The 16,205-nt window shown below is 65.3% G+C and overlaps 6 protein-coding genes across 6 annotated transcripts; 2 read left to right on the forward strand and 4 right to left on the reverse strand.

Annotated features, from left to right (window-relative positions):
- Positions 1–341: 341 nt before the first annotated feature.
- On the reverse strand, positions 342–1,714 carry JCM10292_003133 (uncharacterized protein; the record flags this gene model as incomplete). Its single annotated transcript, XM_076646857.1, has 3 exons — positions 342–695; positions 817–1,085; positions 1,150–1,714. The coding sequence occupies 3 exons, from the start codon at positions 1,712–1,714 to the stop codon at positions 342–344; spliced, it is 1,188 nt and encodes a 395-aa protein (XP_076507618.1).
- Positions 1,715–2,487: 773 nt separating this feature from the next.
- On the reverse strand, positions 2,488–5,389 carry JCM10292_003134 (uncharacterized protein; the record flags this gene model as incomplete). Its single annotated transcript, XM_076646858.1, has 7 exons — positions 2,488–2,824; positions 2,894–3,184; positions 3,242–3,296; positions 3,356–3,541; positions 3,598–3,759; positions 3,815–3,893; positions 3,953–5,389. 7 exons carry the CDS (start codon positions 5,387–5,389, stop codon positions 2,488–2,490), a joined length of 2,547 nt encoding a protein of 848 aa, XP_076507619.1.
- Positions 5,390–5,879: 490 nt separating this feature from the next.
- On the forward strand, positions 5,880–9,304 carry MET10 (sulfite reductase subunit alpha; the record flags this gene model as incomplete). Its single annotated transcript, XM_076646859.1, has 6 exons — positions 5,880–6,645; positions 6,703–8,579; positions 8,644–8,813; positions 8,881–9,033; positions 9,095–9,227; positions 9,296–9,304. 6 exons carry the CDS (start codon positions 5,880–5,882, stop codon positions 9,302–9,304), a joined length of 3,108 nt encoding a protein of 1,035 aa, XP_076507620.1.
- Positions 9,305–9,414: 110 nt separating this feature from the next.
- Positions 9,415–11,912, reverse strand: JCM10292_003136 (pyridoxal phosphate-dependent aminotransferase; the record flags this gene model as incomplete). The annotated part of the gene is made up of 14 exons (XM_076646860.1): positions 9,415–9,512; positions 9,575–9,651; positions 9,710–9,722; positions 9,784–10,062; positions 10,125–10,248; positions 10,338–10,421; positions 10,503–10,737; positions 10,791–10,808; positions 10,866–10,922; positions 11,002–11,034; positions 11,089–11,282; positions 11,345–11,356; positions 11,426–11,559; positions 11,858–11,912. The coding sequence occupies 14 exons, from the start codon at positions 11,910–11,912 to the stop codon at positions 9,415–9,417; spliced, it is 1,413 nt and encodes a 470-aa protein (XP_076507621.1).
- Positions 11,913–12,047: 135 nt separating this feature from the next.
- On the forward strand, positions 12,048–15,138 carry JCM10292_003137 (uncharacterized protein; the record flags this gene model as incomplete). The annotated part of the gene is made up of 7 exons (XM_076646861.1): positions 12,048–12,491; positions 12,555–13,752; positions 13,827–14,272; positions 14,340–14,474; positions 14,560–14,704; positions 14,768–15,009; positions 15,082–15,138. 7 exons carry the CDS (start codon positions 12,048–12,050, stop codon positions 15,136–15,138), a joined length of 2,667 nt encoding a protein of 888 aa, XP_076507622.1.
- Positions 15,139–15,544: 406 nt separating this feature from the next.
- HSP10 (Hsp10p) lies at positions 15,545–16,102 on the reverse strand (the record flags this gene model as incomplete). Its single annotated transcript, XM_076646862.1, has 4 exons — positions 15,545–15,595; positions 15,659–15,844; positions 15,919–15,996; positions 16,100–16,102. The coding sequence occupies 4 exons, from the start codon at positions 16,100–16,102 to the stop codon at positions 15,545–15,547; spliced, it is 318 nt and encodes a 105-aa protein (XP_076507623.1).
- Between the last annotated feature and the right edge of the window lie 103 nt (positions 16,103–16,205).

Consider the following 16,205-nt stretch of genomic DNA (forward strand, 5'->3'; position numbering starts at 1 on the left):
GGAGCGGGCAGACGTCAAAGCGTGCAAAAAGAGACCCGCTGGACAAGCTCTAGCGCAAAGGGAACGGGGGAATGCAGCTGGGGAAGGTGAAAGGGTGGAGGAGAAAGAGGGAAACCAGCTGCGTCAAGTGCGGAGCGGGGCCACGAGCAAGGTTTCGGGCGACAGGTGGCGACCCTTTCGTGAGGCAGGATGTCGAGTTGCGCGTGAAAGGTGCAATCAGTCGTCCTGAATGATCACAGATATGAAGGTAGGTACTGAGTCAGACTAAAGTGACAGAAGCGCCTCTCCAACCGTAAATTCGCTCGAGCATCCAAAAGAAATGCAGCATTGCTTGCAAGACACTAGAAATGCTTCTTGTACTTGCTCCCCGCCAGCTCGGGCATCTCCAGCTCCTGCGCGAGGACGCCCTTCAACCGGTCGAGCCACTCGCCGGGGACAGGCTCCTTCTTGTTCTTGCCGCCGAGCCACACCTCGATGCGGTCTCCTCGTGCACGCCTCGACGCGACGACACCGTTGATCTGCCCCTCGAGCAGCGGACCAGGCGTCGGCGTGCGCTTCGACCCGGGCGCCGGGCCTTCGGTTTGCAGCAGGTCGGAGGTGATGATTTCGAGAGACGCGCCGCCGCAGAGGAGGACGAGGCGCTCGTAGATCGAGTCGAAGAGGGCGCCAGAGGGAGAGATGGTGATGCGGCCGCCCTGTGTGATGACGATCGTCAGTAATCTCGCGCAGGAGCTGGAGCCGAACCGCTGCAAGCGCGACGAAGTGCTCGAACAGCTCTTCGCGACTGCTAACGGCTCTCGTCGAATGATAACGCACCTTCTCGTTGTACGGGTCCTCCCACGTCGGGCTGATGCCGGTGCGGAAGAAATGAAGGTTCATGCCAGGCCGGCTCAGGCCAAGCGAGTCCTGGTCGCCGAGCTTTGCCCGCCGCGACTTGGGCGCCTGCTTGAACGCCTTGAGCTGGCCGCAGAGCTGGGGGACGGTGGTAGCAGTGAAGACGGGCGTGATGCCTTCGGTGTAGGCATCCTTCGTCGCAGCAGCCGAAGACGACTTGGACGCGCCCGAGGTGTCGGAGAAGTGGAGCGCTGCGTGCGCGAGCTCGTCAGCATGTCTACGCACAGCAAGGAGAGAAGAAACGCCAGAACGCACTCCAAGAATGAGTGAGAGGGAGTTCAGGCGGGTACTCGGCGAGTCGTGCCAGCGCCGCCTTGACAGCCTCCTGCTTCTCGGTCGGGAGCGCCTGGAGCGACTCGGTAATGCGCTCGAGGGGCTTGTCGTCCACCGGCTCGTCCGCGTTGACTTCGCCGTCCGCCTTCCGGTCCTCGCGTGCCGCACCCTCGTCGTCGCGGATCTCGCCCTCCTCAAGCGAAGCGGCGTCGTCCTCCTGGATGCCCTCGAGCCCCTGCGCCTGCGCAGGAGCCGCAGCCTCGCTCTTCCCGTCCTGTGCGCCGTCCGCGCTGTTGTCCGCATTCAAGCTCGTCCCGGCATCCTCCTTGTCCTCGGGTGCCGCCTTGGCCTGCAGCTCGCCTGCAGGCGGGAGCTCCTTGCTCTGCGGCGAGGGAGACGTCGGCGCGTCGGCGCTGGACCCTTCGCGCGTCGGGCTGACGCCGGGCAGCGAGCGGCGTGTTGTCGGCGGGGACAGGCTGGGCGAGGCGCGGCGGATCTGCTCGTTGTGGCGCTCGACGAGGTCTGACACGCGAAGGGGAGAGCTCATCCGGGGCTGCTGAGATCTCGGGTATCGTACGGGCGAGGAGCTGAGATGGGGCGTCAAGGGAAACAAAAAGGCAGGCAGATCGCCTCGTCGCAGAGGCAAAGTCTCACAAACTCGAACCGGCTTCAGGAGAGCCGACTAGGTACGCAAGGGCCTACTGCGCGTTTTGGATCTTCGCCCAGCCGAAGCAAATTCGATTCGGCGCGGGCGCAGACGACGCCTTTTGCTCGCTAAATCGCTTGCAGGCCGGACGAGCACACTTTCGACATCGCTTCAGACTCGAGGGCATATGTCGATTGCAAGGAAGGAATCTAAACATCGGTACGGCTGGAGGAAGGAGAACAGGGCGTAGACAAGCCATTGGCCGCGGGGGAAGTCTCCAGGCGGGCGGTAGAACGTCAAGGGTCTGTACGAGCGTTGCTGGGTGCGCGGCGTAGGAGATGATGATGTGGCAACAACGAGGAACGTAGGGGGCAAGGGATGGTACGCGGGCGGACGAAGTGGGGAAGAACGTGAAAGTTGGTGGTGCCACGATGAGACAACGAGGCGGCGTGCGGAAGAGTGACGTTGCGTTGGTGCGGTAGGGATTCGTTGCGAGCGTTGCGGGAGATTGCGGGAGTTTGCGAGTAGCGAACGGCGGTGGGCCGTGGTTTGGCGTGCCGCGAGAGGAGAAAGGGATACACGAAGACGAAAAAGCCGAGTACAGACGTTGAGAAAAGGTGCACGTAGTTAAAAGTCGCGCGCTTGTAGCGCCAGCGCAGCGGGCGACACGCGGATCAGGTAGCGAAAGCCGCGGTCGAGGGGACGGGCGTTTCCTGCGCGCTGCCGTCCGCGCCCGTCTCCTCGCGCTCATGCGTCTGCGCGCGCTGGCGCTTGTGTCGCATGACGCCCTTCGACGACGCACCCTCGCCGCCGCTGCTCCCGCCTGAGGCCTTAGGCGTCCCGACGCCGGGCGTAACCGCGGGCGTGATGCTCGGCGTCGGGAGGGGCGACGCGCTCGGCGTGTGCGCAAAGCCGTCCTCGGCTTCGGGCCAGGGAAGCCAGACGGCCTGGCCTTCGAGGTCGAGCGACTTGGACTCGCGCATGGAGCGGAAGTTGGCATTCTCGGCGTTGCTGCAGGCGGGAAAGCGCACCAAGGTCAGCCTCAATCCGCGAGAGTGATGCAGTTGGTCGCAGACGTACGTAACCTGCGGGACGATTGGCGGCTTCTGATGCCGCAAGAGACCCCAGCTGATGCTCGCGAACCACTTGTGCTGCTTGACCTCGCTCGCGCCCGACTGGCTGCCGAGCCGGCGGTGCTCGTCCTTACACAGGAGCTTTTTGATCATGCTCTTGCACAGCGTAGTCGTCGCCGGGTGGTCCGGGAATGCGACCTCGTTGCGCAGGACGTTCGAGAAAGTCGCGTGGCGGTTCGAGCCCTTGAACGGAGTGCAGCCAAAGAGCATCTCGTAAATAAGGATGCCGACCGTCCACCTGCAAATCAGTTGGGTCAGCGGCGGCTCTTCATCAGGTCCTGTGAGTCGAACACACCAGTCGACGGCCGAGCTGTGCCCGCGACCGTTGATGACCTCGGGGCAGATGTACTCTGCGGAGCGACGTAGTCAGTTTTGACGCCTGACAAGAACGAGTGCAGAATAAACACACCCTCAGTGCCGACGAACGAGTTAGTGCGGAAGTCGGCGATGCAGCTCTTGGTGTCGACGAGCGGGACGCCGTTCGGCGTGATGAGCTTGATGCCGGCGGGCGCGCCGCCAAAGCCGTGGGGGTCGGAGCATTTTGAGAGGTCAAAGTCGGACAGCATGATGTGGCCCGTCTCGTGGAGAAGGATGTCTGCGAGCGGGAGTGGTCAGCGCAGGAAAGTAGGAGACAGGCGCAACGAGACGCACTCTCGGGCTTGAGGTCCCGGTAGATGAAGCCCATGAGGTGCAGGTACTCGAGCGCGGCGACAACCTCGGCGGCGTAGAACTTGGCGTCTTCCTCCGGCAAGCACTTGCCCGGCCGTGTCTGCAGAGTCCGGAAGAACTCGCCTCCGAGGCAGTACTCCATGCCTGGACGAGCACGGGTCAGTAAGCGGCAAATGCGCGCTGAGAAACAGTGACCTACAGAGGTAGAGGTAGTCGTCCGACTGGAAAGAGTGGTAGAGCGTCACGATGAAGGGGTGATTCGAGCCGGCCAAAATCTCCTGCTCGTCACACGGTCGATCAGCATTCGAGCACTGCAAAAGCATGCGCGGTCACGTACCTCCTCGGCCAGCGCGCGCTTGACCTTGTTGCGCTTGATCATCTCTTTCTTGCTGAGCACCTTCATTGCGTAGAGCTTCTGCGTCTGCTTCTCGCGCACGAGGTAGACCTTGCCAACGTCGCCCTTGCCGAGCATGCGGATCTTCTGGAAGCTCGACGGCCCGACCTCGAGGTTGCGCACGCGGATCGACGAGCTCGAGTACGTGCGCCGAAACGCGGCGCGCGGCGAGCCGGCGAGGCCGCCGTTGTTGAGCGAGAGGCCGACGCCCGGCGCGGGAGAAGGCGGCGCAAGGAGCGAGGCAGACGCGGCCAGAGTCGGCGCGCCGCCGGGCTGCTTCGCGTCGCTGATCTGCGGCGACGAGCGCGAGCGCGTCGGCGAGCCCTGCGAGAGGTCCCGCGCCATCTTGCTTGACTGCGGGAGGGGAGCCGTGTTGGGCTGCCCGACGGGGATACCCGCCGAGGAGCCGCCAGAGCTCGACGTCGACTTGCCCCGGTCCGACGAGGTGGTCGTCTTTGGCCGCGCCGAAGCGGTCGACTTGGGCGTCGAAGTGCCGAACGAGACGCCCGAGTCGTGCAAGTCACCGACAGGGATAACGCCGGTCGGTAAAGGCGGGACGTCGGACGCCTGACTCGCAGAGGGGATGAAGGAGTTTTTGGTGGACGGGTACGGGTGCGCCTGGCCGGAAGTCGCCGACGACGAAGACGAGCCAAAAAGCCCGCCGCTGAAAAGCGCCTTGGTGTTGGGCGCAGATGCTACTCGGCGAAGGAAGCGTGCGGCACTCGAGCCAGCGCCGCCGCTGCTGGATGAGGACGAGTGGCCCGCAGGGTTGCTCGCGATGCGAAAGCTGCTCTGCGTCGCCCCCGCGGTGTGCGGCGAGCGTCCCGGGTCTGACGGCGAGCCACTGCGCTGCCTCCCGCGCTGCGAGCGCGACAGCGAGCGGTACTTTTCGGCCTTGTGCCCCACCTTGGTCGTGCGGACATTCTCCTTGCCGCCGCCTGCCGCGCCCTTACTGCTTCGCGCGCTCGCGGCTGGCGAGGGCATACCTCCCGAGGTCGTTCCGGGCGTCCCAACAGGGCCGGCGGATGCAGCGGCGGCACCTTGCGAGCCAAAGTATCCGTCCTTGGCGGAGGCGGCGGTCGAGCTGGCGTACCCGCTCGGAGAGGGAGTGACGCCCGGTGTCGACCCGTTGGCACTGCTCGAGTACAGCGCGCCGTGAAACGCTGGCGAGGCGTGTGCTGCGACGGTGAAGATGTCGGAGGAGGCGTCTGGGCCGGCCCCAATGGCAGGGGAAGCGGGCGCAGAGGGCGAGTCGGTGCCCGAGTGGGCGTGCGAGTTCTTGCGCGAGAGCCTGCCGGTCAAGCGCTTCCAGGGGCTCGCGCCTGGCGAGGGAAGCGCGTGGTGGCTGTGGGCGAGCGAGGGGGACGAGGTCGGGTCCATCGCTGCGAAGAGAGCTGCAGGGGTCTGGCCCGGGCCCTGCGTGCACCGTGCTGCTGGCTGGGCTTCTCTGCAAGCCTCTTGAGCGAGCGCAGCGCGTGTCGAGACGAGACGAGCGACGACTGCGGGGGGCGCCCGACCCCTTTCTTCCTCGTCCCTCGAGGCGGCGTTCTGGTGTTCCTGTGAGCCCGAAAACAACTAGCACTGGCTGCCCTGGATAGCCCCGTGCTTGCCGTGCAGAGCGAGAGTCGGGGTGTGTCTCGCTCGAGCCTCCCTTTTCTCGCTCCCTCGCCCGCAGCTTCCGGTGCAGCCGTGCTCTGTGAAAAAGGCTTACAAAAGTACTCAGGGCCCTCTGCTGCCCCGCGCACCGCACCCGACGGTGGTGGCAGACATTTGATTCTGGCCCCGTCGCCATCGCGTGCTCGCTTCGCCGCTTTTGCCTCTCGTCCTCGCTCCCCTCCCGCTCCTTTTCAGAGGCGAAGAGTCCGCTGCGATGGCCGGTATCCAGTCGGTCCACGAGCTCATCGAGCAGGACGTGCTCCGCTCGTCCGCCGCCGTCTTCACCTACGACTCGACTCCGTCTGCTCCGTTTGGCCAGTCGCTCGCCGCTGCCAAGGTCCAGCCGGGCGATGCGCGCGTCTTCCCCATGCAGGTCCGTGCCGGTGCGGGCTCGTCGCTCGTCGGCTTCGTCGAGTCGGCCGCCTTCACGTCCAAGGGTGCCGCCGCCGCCGCGGGCAACAAGGCCGTCGCCGTCCTCGGCTCGAGCAGCTCGTTCCTGAGCCTCGTGCCGTCGCTCCTCGCCCTCCCCGACAACTCGAAGCGCCCCGCGCTCAGCCTCCACGTCTCGGCGCAGACGTCGTCCCTCCCCGCCGATGTCGAGGGCGAGCCGACGTTTACCCAGGTTCCCGACCTCGGTGCCGTCCTCGAGGGCGCCCAGCAGCTCCGCGAGGGCGGCTGGACCGGCGCTGTCGTGTTCTCCGAGACCCCGGAAGAGGCCGCCTTCGTCGGCACGGGTCTCGCCAAGGGCGTCACCGCCAGCGGTGCCGACCTCGTCAACGTCTTTGACGGCCTCACCGCCGGTCGCCAGCTTGCGCCCCTCGCCGCTGCGCCTGCCGTTGCTACCGCCAAGTCGCTCGACGCGACTCTCGAGGCGGCCCTGCCGTTCTTCTCGTACACCGGCGATGCGTCGGCGACCAAGGTCCTCGTCCTTCCCGCCTCGACGTACTCCGCCGCTGCCAAGGCTGCTATTGCCGCTGCCGGTTTGTAGACAGTATCTTGATGTTAGAGATAGAGGCTGACGACTCTCCTCCTTGCAGGCATCAAGGATGTCGGCGTCCTCTCGGTTCGCGTCCTCCAGCCGTGGAACGCCGAGGCGCTCCTCAAGGCTGTTCCTGCTTCGGCCAAGTCCCTCTACGTCTACACCGAGGAGGCCGCGTCCTCGGGCCCGCTCTTTGATGAGGTTCTGTCGTCGGTTCTCTCGGCCGGCTCGTCGCTCAAGGTCCGCGCCCTCCCCATCGCCACCTCGTCGGTCCCGACTGTGCAGGACTGGGCCGCTCGCCTCGCCAAGCTCGCTGGCACCGCCGCGCCCGCCAAGCTCGCGTCGCTCCTCCCTGCGCAGGCCAAGCTCGCCGTCTTCTGGGACCTCGACGCGTCGAACGCCAAGACGGAGCAGGTTCCGTCGACGCTCGCGCGCACCTTTGCCGGCGCCAACACGGGCGTCTCGGCCAAGCTCGAGGTCAAGTACGACAACTACCGCCAGGGTGGCCTCCAGCACGCCGCGCTCCTCCTCGAGAACGCCGGCCAGGCCACCAAGGACGCGACCGTCTCGGCCATCGCCGCGACCTCCGCGCCGTCGCTCCTCTTTGTCGGTGCTCCGCAGAGCGTCTTCAAGGCGTACGCGCCCATCTCGACCGAGACGGTCGACGCCAACACGCGCATCGTCGTTGCCGGCAACTGGACGCAGGATGACTTTGCCAAGAAGCTTCCGTACGCGCAGCGCAAGGCGCTCGTCGAGATCGCTGCTGGCGGCAAGGGCCATCTCTTTGCCATTGACGCCGACAAGGTCGCCAAGGCTCACGGCATCAGCGCCTCGGCTGTCGCTGAGATCGTTTTCTGGACGCTCTACCTCCCGGCGACCATCTCGGCCAAGGAGCTCGTCGGGCTTCTCGCGCAGACACCCACGTTCGCCACCTGGGCCGCGAACAAGCTCGTCGAGGTCAACGGCGCTGTCCGCAACGCCCTGACCCCGATCGATGTCCTCCCGTCGTGGGCCGACGAGCCCGTCGACGACGAGGGCAAGAAGGTCGAGCAGCCCGCGCCGCTCCCGTCGCAGCTCGTCGCGACCGCCGCTGCGCCCAACCCGGACCGCACGTTTGCCGACCCGGTCGCGACCATCGCCGGCGGCGACCAGAAGAAGTCGTGGCACCACGCTGCCCAGCGCCTCCTCTTCCCCAAGGCGTTCGCGCTCGAGGGCGCGTTCGAGGAGAAGCTCCGGCCGGACCTGCCCGAGCGCAACTTCCTCATCACCGTGTCGGAGAACCGCCGCCTGACGCCCAACACGTACGACCGCAACGTCTTCCACATCGAGTTTGACACGCGCGGCACCGGCCTCAAGTACGCCATCGGCGAGGCGCTTGGCATTCACGGCTGGAACGATGCCGACGAGGTGCTCGACTTCCTTAAGTGGTACGGCCTCGACCCGGAGGCGATCGTCTCGATCCCCTCGCGCGTCGACTCGCAGCGCGTCGAGCAGCGCACCATCTTCCAGGTGTTCCAGCAGAACCTCGACATCTTCGGCAAGCCGGGCAAGTCGTTCTACGAGACGCTGTCGCGCTACGCGACGAACAAGCAGGAGGAGCGCGCGCTGCGCTTCATCGCGTGCCCCGACGGCAACGCCACGTTCAAGAAGATGAGCGAGATGGACACGGTCACGTACGCCGACATCATGCGCCAGTTCCCGTCGGCGCGCCCGCCCGTCGAGGACCTCGTGCGCGAGATCGAGGAGATCAAGCCGCGCCACTACTCGATCGCGTCGAGCCAGAACTTTGTCGGCGACAGCGTCCACCTCCTCATCGTCACCGTCGAGTGGCAGACGCCCAAGGGCTCGCCCCGCTACGGCCAGTGCACGCGCTACCTCGCCGGCCTCAAGCCGGGCGACAAGGTCATGGCGTCGGTCAAGCCGTCGGTCATGAAGGTGCACCGCGCTCTCGTCGACTGTGTGTTCTGCGCTCGAGGCTGACCCGTCCACACCATCGCAGCTCCCGCCCCTCGACACCCAGCCGGTCGTCATGGCCGGTCTCGGTACCGGTGCCGCACCCTTCCGCGCCTTCATCCAGGAGCGCGCGTGGCAGCGTGCCCAGGGCAAGGAGGTTGGCCCGCTCCTGTACTACTTCGGCAGTCGCCACCGCGCGCAGGAGTACCTCTACGGGTGCGCCTCTTCCGCTTCTCTGTCCTCCCGTACCAGACATTGACCTCCCTTCTTCCCTCTCCCGCAGCGAGGAGCTCGAGGCCTACTTCCAGGAGGGCGTCGTTTCGCACATGGGTCTCGCCTTCTCGCGTGACTCGGACAAGAAGGTCTACATCCAGCACAAGATGAACGAGGACTCGGAGCTCCTCGCCAAGATGCTCGACAACGGCGCCTTCTACCTGTGCGTCTACCCGCGCATTCACCAAGAACAGGACAGAGCTGACGCGATGGCCCGTACACAGCTGCGGTCCGACGTGGCCCGTCCCCGACGTCTACGAGGCGCTCGTCAAGGCCTTTGTCGGTGCTGGCAAGACCGCCGATGAGGCTGCCCAGCACATCGAGCACCTCAAGGAGGAGGAGCGCTACGTTCTCGAGGTGAGTGGAGCATGTGCCCGATCTCGGTGCGAGATGGCCGCTCACTCGGCTTTCTTCCCGCTCAACAGGTCTATTAGACGTCTCGCTTCGCACTCTCTCTCTGGTAGAAGCTCCTATACGTCGCAACTAGAGCTCTCATTGCCCTTCACAAAGTGTCTGTCGCGAAACGAAGGAAGCGAAACAACGCCTAGACCTTGAGGTCCTTCCCAAACACCTCGGTGAGGTCTTTGCCCTCCTTGACCAGCTCGTTCGCGCGCTTGATGAGGCGCTCAATGCCGTCGAGGCCTACAAGCGGGATGGCGCGAAGCATCAGCGCACGTCGAAGGAAGAGGGAAGGAGCGACGCACCGCGGTCAATCTCTTCCAGCGGCGGGCCAAAGGAGAGGCGGACAAAGTGGTCGCAGGGCGTCTCGAGGAGGTTGCGGCTGCACGGAAGCTGGGTGTGAGCGACAGGAAGCATGAGGTTAAGCGAACGGATCGAACCGATGCGAGGGATCTGCAGCAGAGAGCGGTCGTCAGTCTTGCCTGAAGAGCGCGTCAGACCCGAAGTGACGCACTGAGGTCGAAAAACTGTCCCGGAACAACAATGACCTTCTCCTTGAGCGCCTCCTCAAAGAAGACGAGCCCGCTGTCGAGCGGCTTCGGCAGCTGCCGCAGGTCGAGCCAGTGGTAGAACGTCGCCTCGGGCTTGTTCCACACGTCGAACCCCATCGCCTCGAGGCGGCGCACGACGTGGTCGCGCTTCTCGCGGAAGTGGCGCTGCAACGCGAGACGGTCTTGCGCGACGCGGGCCGGGTCGAGCAGCGGGATTGCGGCGACTTGGAGGACGTGCGAAGCTGGCGCGGATCCGTGAGTGGACGCGCGACGTACTGGAGCAAAGGGGGAGAATCGGACGCACCACCGCCGTCGAGGAAGCCGCCGCTCTGCCCGAGCGCCTTGACGAGCGATTCGGGGCCGACGACCCAGCAGACGCGCCAGCCGGGCAAGCGCCAGCACTTGGTGAGGCCGTTGACGAGGATGACCTGTGAGTTCCAGCAGCGTTACATTCAGCGCGTTGGCTGCGCTTATTTGGATGCGCGCTGGACGTGGGAGGATCAATCGGGAAGCTCACGTTGTCCTCGTTGACATCCTCGATGAACTCGGCAGCCGAGACCTGCGCGCCTTCCCCGAGGTCGTAGATGTACTGCTCGTAGAACTGGTGTCAAGAATAGGGGCAACGGAATATGCGTGCATGGTCAGATCCGCGTGCCAAGGTGAGGTAAGCCAGTTTTCGCACCTCGTCGAGGACCATCGTCGTGCCCTGCCTCGCAAGCTCGACCATCTTCTTGAGCTCGTTGCCGTGGATGACCTGGCCGGTCGGGTTGTGCGGGTTCGACAGGACGAGCGCCGAGAGGCCTTGCTCTTTGATCAGGTCGGCGAGGCGGTCGACGTTGAGGCGGTAGTGGTCTTCGGCGCGCAGCATGGTAGGGATAGGGACGAGACGCCTGAACGACGACAGCAGCTGGTCGTAGCTGTGGAATGCGGATGAGCGAGCGGAGAGGAAACGCGCTCGGCGAAAGCGCACCTCGTGTATTCGGGAATCCTGCGTGGCGAGCGACTCAGCGGAGAAGGCAGGAGCGAGAGGTTGGGGCGAACTCACGTGTACGAGACGAAGACATCGCCCATGACGCTAGCGATGCGCGTCAGTCCAGCCCTCCTGCAAGGCCGGGCACCGACAAGTAAGACCAGATCAGCGACTTTGCCCGTTTTGGTCTTTGTCAGGGTTGCGTACTCACCCTCCTGGCACAATGCATACGTTGGCAGCGGTGCTGCAGACGAGCGAAATCAGTGTTCAGCTCGACGTCAGGAATGCGCAAACGCACTACTGGCTCTCCTTGCCCTTGCGGTATGTCTCGTTGTAGTACTTGGCAACAGCCTCCCTGAGCTCGTACACGCCCGTCGTCGGTGCATACTCGTTGACGTCGGCGCCGATGCTTGCCGACAGGTCGGAGAGATTGATGGTGTCGGGACGAGCGGACGAGCCGGGGATGTGGTGGACCTCGGGCGCGCCTTGGCCCTGCGTGAGCGCGTCGTTAGTGACGTCGTGGAAGTACGGGACGAGACAGAGGACCATCGTACAAAGTTGGCCCACTGCAATTACGAAGATGATCAAGGTCAACTCTCGAACGAAGCCGACGACGACATAATGCGCATCCGCACCTCGGCGTGACCCTGCTTCCATCCGTTTGCTGCCGCCCTCTCGCTCACGTACATGACGCCCGTCGAGCCGGGCGGGACGACGCCGACGACGTCGTGCGGCGACTTTCCCTCGGAGTGGTGCCCATGTCCCGGCACTGCACGGAGGCGGGGAGAAGCGCATGAAGCTTTAACGATACTCGAGCGTTCCTCTCATAAGTAGGCCCGCTCGCACGGACGAAAGGAAGGACATACCAGCACGGTACAGCTGTGGCCGAATGTCGAGCAGAACGACGTCGGTCAGCGGCACTCGTCGCGTCTGAAGACTCAGAGTGGAATGGGCTGCTGCCGTACCCTGTGAGACTCGCTCTGGGACTCGTCTGCAGTACGCACGAGCGGGTGTGAGCAAGTGTTCGGGCTGTCATGCGTCTCCGAGTGGGGAAGACAGCGACGCACGCGAAGGGTGGGCAGGAGCGCTCTCTTTGAGCTGGCTGACGGGGCTCGCAGACATTTCGAGGCCTGACTCGGGCTCTCACGGCCGCAGACTGCGCGCGAGTGTGCGGTCGGCTTTGGACTCGGCTGCGTCTTGTTCGGATCGCCCTTTGTCGCTTCTTCGCTGGTTTCTCTCTGTCTTGCCACTCGAAGGATGCCGCGCAAGGCCAGGCTGAAGCAGTCTACGCTCCGCTACGGCACTCAGGGCGCAGTCACAGTCAGCCCCACTCGCGCAGCCCCTTCCTCGTCCCATCTCCGCTCGCCTTCCCCACCGCGCTCGCATCGCCGCAGGGCCCCCGTCAGAGAGGCCTACGTCGACCGCAACAAGCAGCAGGACCTCGACGGCGCCCGCTCGGACGGCGAGGATGTCAGCGCCGACGATGAGCAGCCCGCACTCGAGCCTCAGGAGGCCCTCACCCTTACAGACAGCGACTCGGACGACGCCGGCCAAGGTCAGGGCGGCAAAGACCAGCGTGGAGCGCAGTCCGAGACGGACAGCGGCGATGAACTCGTCGTCATGCCCGCTTCTTCGGCCCGCCGCCGCATCGCTCCTGCCAGCGACAGCGATGGCAACGAGCAGCCCGTCGAATCTACTTCTGTGAGCTTCCCGCTGTCACCTGCGTGCCATTTCAAGGTGCGCTGACATCGTCTCGGGCTGCAGAAGGGCACTCTTGCTCCCAAGTCCCCCTCGAAGCCGCCTTCTCTCGCACCCACTCGGCCCACTTCCGCCGCGCCGCGCTCCCGCTCGCGCATGATCTTCGACGGCGTCGAGATCCCCCTCTCGCCGCGCCGCGCACCGGCCGCTCTCGGCGCTCGCGGCGTCTCCGCGTCGGCGACGCCGGGTCCCGGGCCGTCGACGCTGCAGAGGCGCGCGGACGCGGCGAGCAAGGCGGTCGAGGTGATGCAGGTCGATGATGGCAGCAGCGAAGGGGGAGACGAGAGCGACGAGCCTGTCCGCTACGGCAGCTCGGCGCGCAAGCCGGCGAGGGCGGCGCCAGCGTCGGCGGGCAAATCTAACAAGGGCAAGAAGCGCGCCTTGTCGCCGTCCTCCGCCTCGTCCAACAGCAGCGACGAAGATGACGACGACGACGACGATGGTGCCTTGCCCATCCCCGCTTCGGTCCTCGCCGACAACCAGCGCCGCGCGACCAAGCGCGCCGAGCGGCTCGCGCGCTCGTCGCCGTCCGCCTCGCCCTCCGCCGCCGCGTCTGGCCAGAACAAGGCGAAGAGGCGCACGGGGCAGCGCAAGGTCGCGACGAAGAAGCGGCTCGCGGCGCTGAGCCAGGGGAGGAGGGACCGCCGCTCGGCGGATGAGGGCAGCGACGCCGAGTTTGTCGTCGGCGACGACGAAGAAATCGTGTGGGACACGCCGTCGGAGGAGGACGATGCGCCGAGGGTGCCGTCGAAGCGGAGGAAGGGGAAGGAGCGCGAGGAGACGACTGCTTCTGAGCGCGACGACGCAGAGGAAGACGCCGCCGACGAGGACGAGGAAAAGGAGCGCCGCCGCGCAAATACAAGGCGCAAGGGCAAGGGCAAGGCGGCGAGCGCATCGCGTGACGAGGTGCAGCGCGGCCTGCTCGCGACCGACTCGGAGGGCGACGAGTCCGACCGGCTCGGACTGCCCAAGCAGCGCAGCAAGCGCAAGCGCAAAGAGACGTCGTCCTCGTCGCGCAAGAAGAAGCACGACCAGGACCGGGAGCGCAAGCGCAAGCGCGCACGCCGCGCGCGCAGCGACGACAGCGTCGACGACGAGCCGGACGACCTCGAGATCCTCGACGAGGAGACGGTGCTCGAGGACCGGTACCGCACGATCAAGGACAACTCGGGCAAGTTTGCGGCGCTGCGTGCGGCGAGGGAGGGTACGTTCGCTTCTTTACGGCCTGCTTTGTGCGAAGCGTGCCGCTGGATGCTCACGCTCCCGATCGCGGTCCAGCGCGCTCGAACCGCAACAAGGTCGTGCTCGACTCGGATGACGAAGCGCCGACGTCGCCGCGCAAGCCGTCGCAGACACAGCGCGTGTCGCCACGCTACCTCGGGCGGACGGGTCCGTCCAGCTCTGACGACTCGGGCTCCGACTTGTCCTCCTCCGGCAGCTCCGACGGAGACGAGTCGGAGAGCTCGATCGACAATTTCATCATCGACGAGGAGGGCGACGAAGAAGCGCGGCGGACGGTCGACTCTTTCCGCGAGACGGTGCGCGGGCAGTCGCAGGGCCTCGTCTTCTACCTCAAGACTTACCTCCTGTACCTCGTGCACGTCATCATCGACCCGCACCGCGACTGGCTCGAGATCGATCCCGACTTCAAGACGGCGCACGGGCGCGTGCATGGACACCTGAAGGGCATGCTCGGGTCGCTCATCGGCAGCTCGGCGTGGAAGGTGCGTTTTCGGCGACTTCCTGTTAGCTCTACCGTGAGTGCCCACGCACGTGCTCGCTCGCTCGCAGCCCGCTTTCCAGCGCGCCGTCGACCGCCGGCCCGAGTGGGAGTTGCAGGACCTCGACGGGGACGAGGTCGGCGCCGGGTGCGACGCGTGCACGATGGGCGCCACGCGCTACTCCGTCTTTCTCGCCGTCCTCAGTGTGCGTTCCTTCTCACTTCCGTTTGCATGCTGCGCATCGTCTCGGGGCGACAGGACAGCTGACTTGAGGGGGTGCGAGCGTGCAGGGCAAGAAGTACGACCGCAAGACGCTGCTCCCGATCAAAGCCGAGGACGACTCGTCGGACGACGACAACAGCGACTCGGACGAGTCGGACGAGGACGACGACGGCCCGGCAAAGGACGCCAAGGACAAGGAGTACACGTTCCGCCGTGCGTCTGCTCGCCTGCCCTCCTTCCCGCCCCCTTCGCGCTGACGTCGATTGAATCGCACAGTGGGTCGACACTGTGCCGGGCGCGCCGGAGTATACCACGAGCTGCGGCACTGGCCGTACACGACCAAGCAGCGGCTGCTGGAAAAGCTCGCGCCGCACCGCCGCAACGTCGCGGGCGCCAAGTTCCGCGAGGGGATGAGCAAGCGCGAGCGCGAGGCCGAGCGGGACCGCGCGCGGCAGAGGCGGGTCGTCGAGGCGGCGAGGCTCGTCGAGATCATGGAGAAGCAGAAGGTCATGAGCGATGTGCGTCTCTTTCTGTTGTGCGCCGCTTGAAGCGCTTGCGAGCGCGGAACTGACCGTGGCCGTCTCTCACAGTTTGCCAACATGCTCTTGGGCGAGATCGAGCGCGCGACAAAGGCGTTCGCAAAGTAGTCGTCGACCCGGCTCACACGCCCGCTATTCCTCGGCCACACGGCCTTCTTGCTTTCTTGTTGTGACTTGCATGCAAGACTGTCGTTCGGCTCCGCAGCAGATTTTCCGAGACAGAAATCTCAGAGAAGACGCATGGCTTTCCCCTGGCTCGATCCCGCCTCACCGACAACGCGAGAGGACGCTGAATGGTGACGATGAGTTGCGAGTATTGCTGGTTTCCCTAAGGATGCACGACAGAAGAAAGAGAATGAAGAAAGAGGAAAGAACGAGGGAAAAAGGCCCGGGAACGATGCTACTTTTGATGTGGCGAAGGAAGCTCATATGGTGCGGCCCCGCCTTGTACTCCTATACGCACGACCCGCCGATCTACGCCTTCACAGGAAAGCGCAGAACCGAGCGGATTCGTCTACTCCGAAAGCTTCGCGATGATCTCGGCATCACGGAAGATGTGGTACTCCTGCGCGGCGTTCACTCCGGTCAGCATCTCGCGCACGTGCAAGCATCGCAGGGTAGCACGTACCTCCTCGCCAACCTTGACGGGGATGCCGCCAAAGCCGGGGAGGACGACGCGGTCGCCCTCCTTGACGCTCAGGGGCAGAAGCTTGCCGTCCTTGCCCGGCGCACCGGGGCCGACCGCAAGGACGGTACCCTCGGGCGGGGGGCCCTGCGAGGCCGCCGAGGGGAGGTAGAGGCCCGAGGCGGTCTTCTGCTCGACGAGGAAGAAGCAGCAGGGTAAGTGAGCGGCGACGGATCGCAGGAAGGAGAGGAACGGGAGCGTACCTCGACGACCTTTGCGCGCTGGACGAGGACGCGGTCGAGGAGAGGGGCGAGCGACTTGATCGACTTGATCGAGAGGGACTGTAGGGGAGACGAGGAGAGGTGAGGAGGAGGTGAGCGGGGGGAGAGAGAACGGGATGGGGATGGGCGGCGGGGCGGGAGAGCGAGGGGGGGACAGACTCACCATGGCTCGTGAACGCTGGGCGGTGGCAGGGAGCGAGAGAGAGGGCGGCGCGGCGGTCGGGGAGCGGTCGAGGCCGGATCTGCTCCAAGCTGCCACGGCCGCAGCC

This window comes from Rhodotorula paludigena, assembly GCF_050403205.1.
Source record: "Rhodotorula paludigena JCM10292 DNA, Rt_paludigena_JCM10292v1_ctg6, whole genome shotgun sequence".
In the NCBI taxonomy this organism is placed as follows: domain Eukaryota; kingdom Fungi; phylum Basidiomycota; class Microbotryomycetes; order Sporidiobolales; family Sporidiobolaceae; genus Rhodotorula; species Rhodotorula paludigena.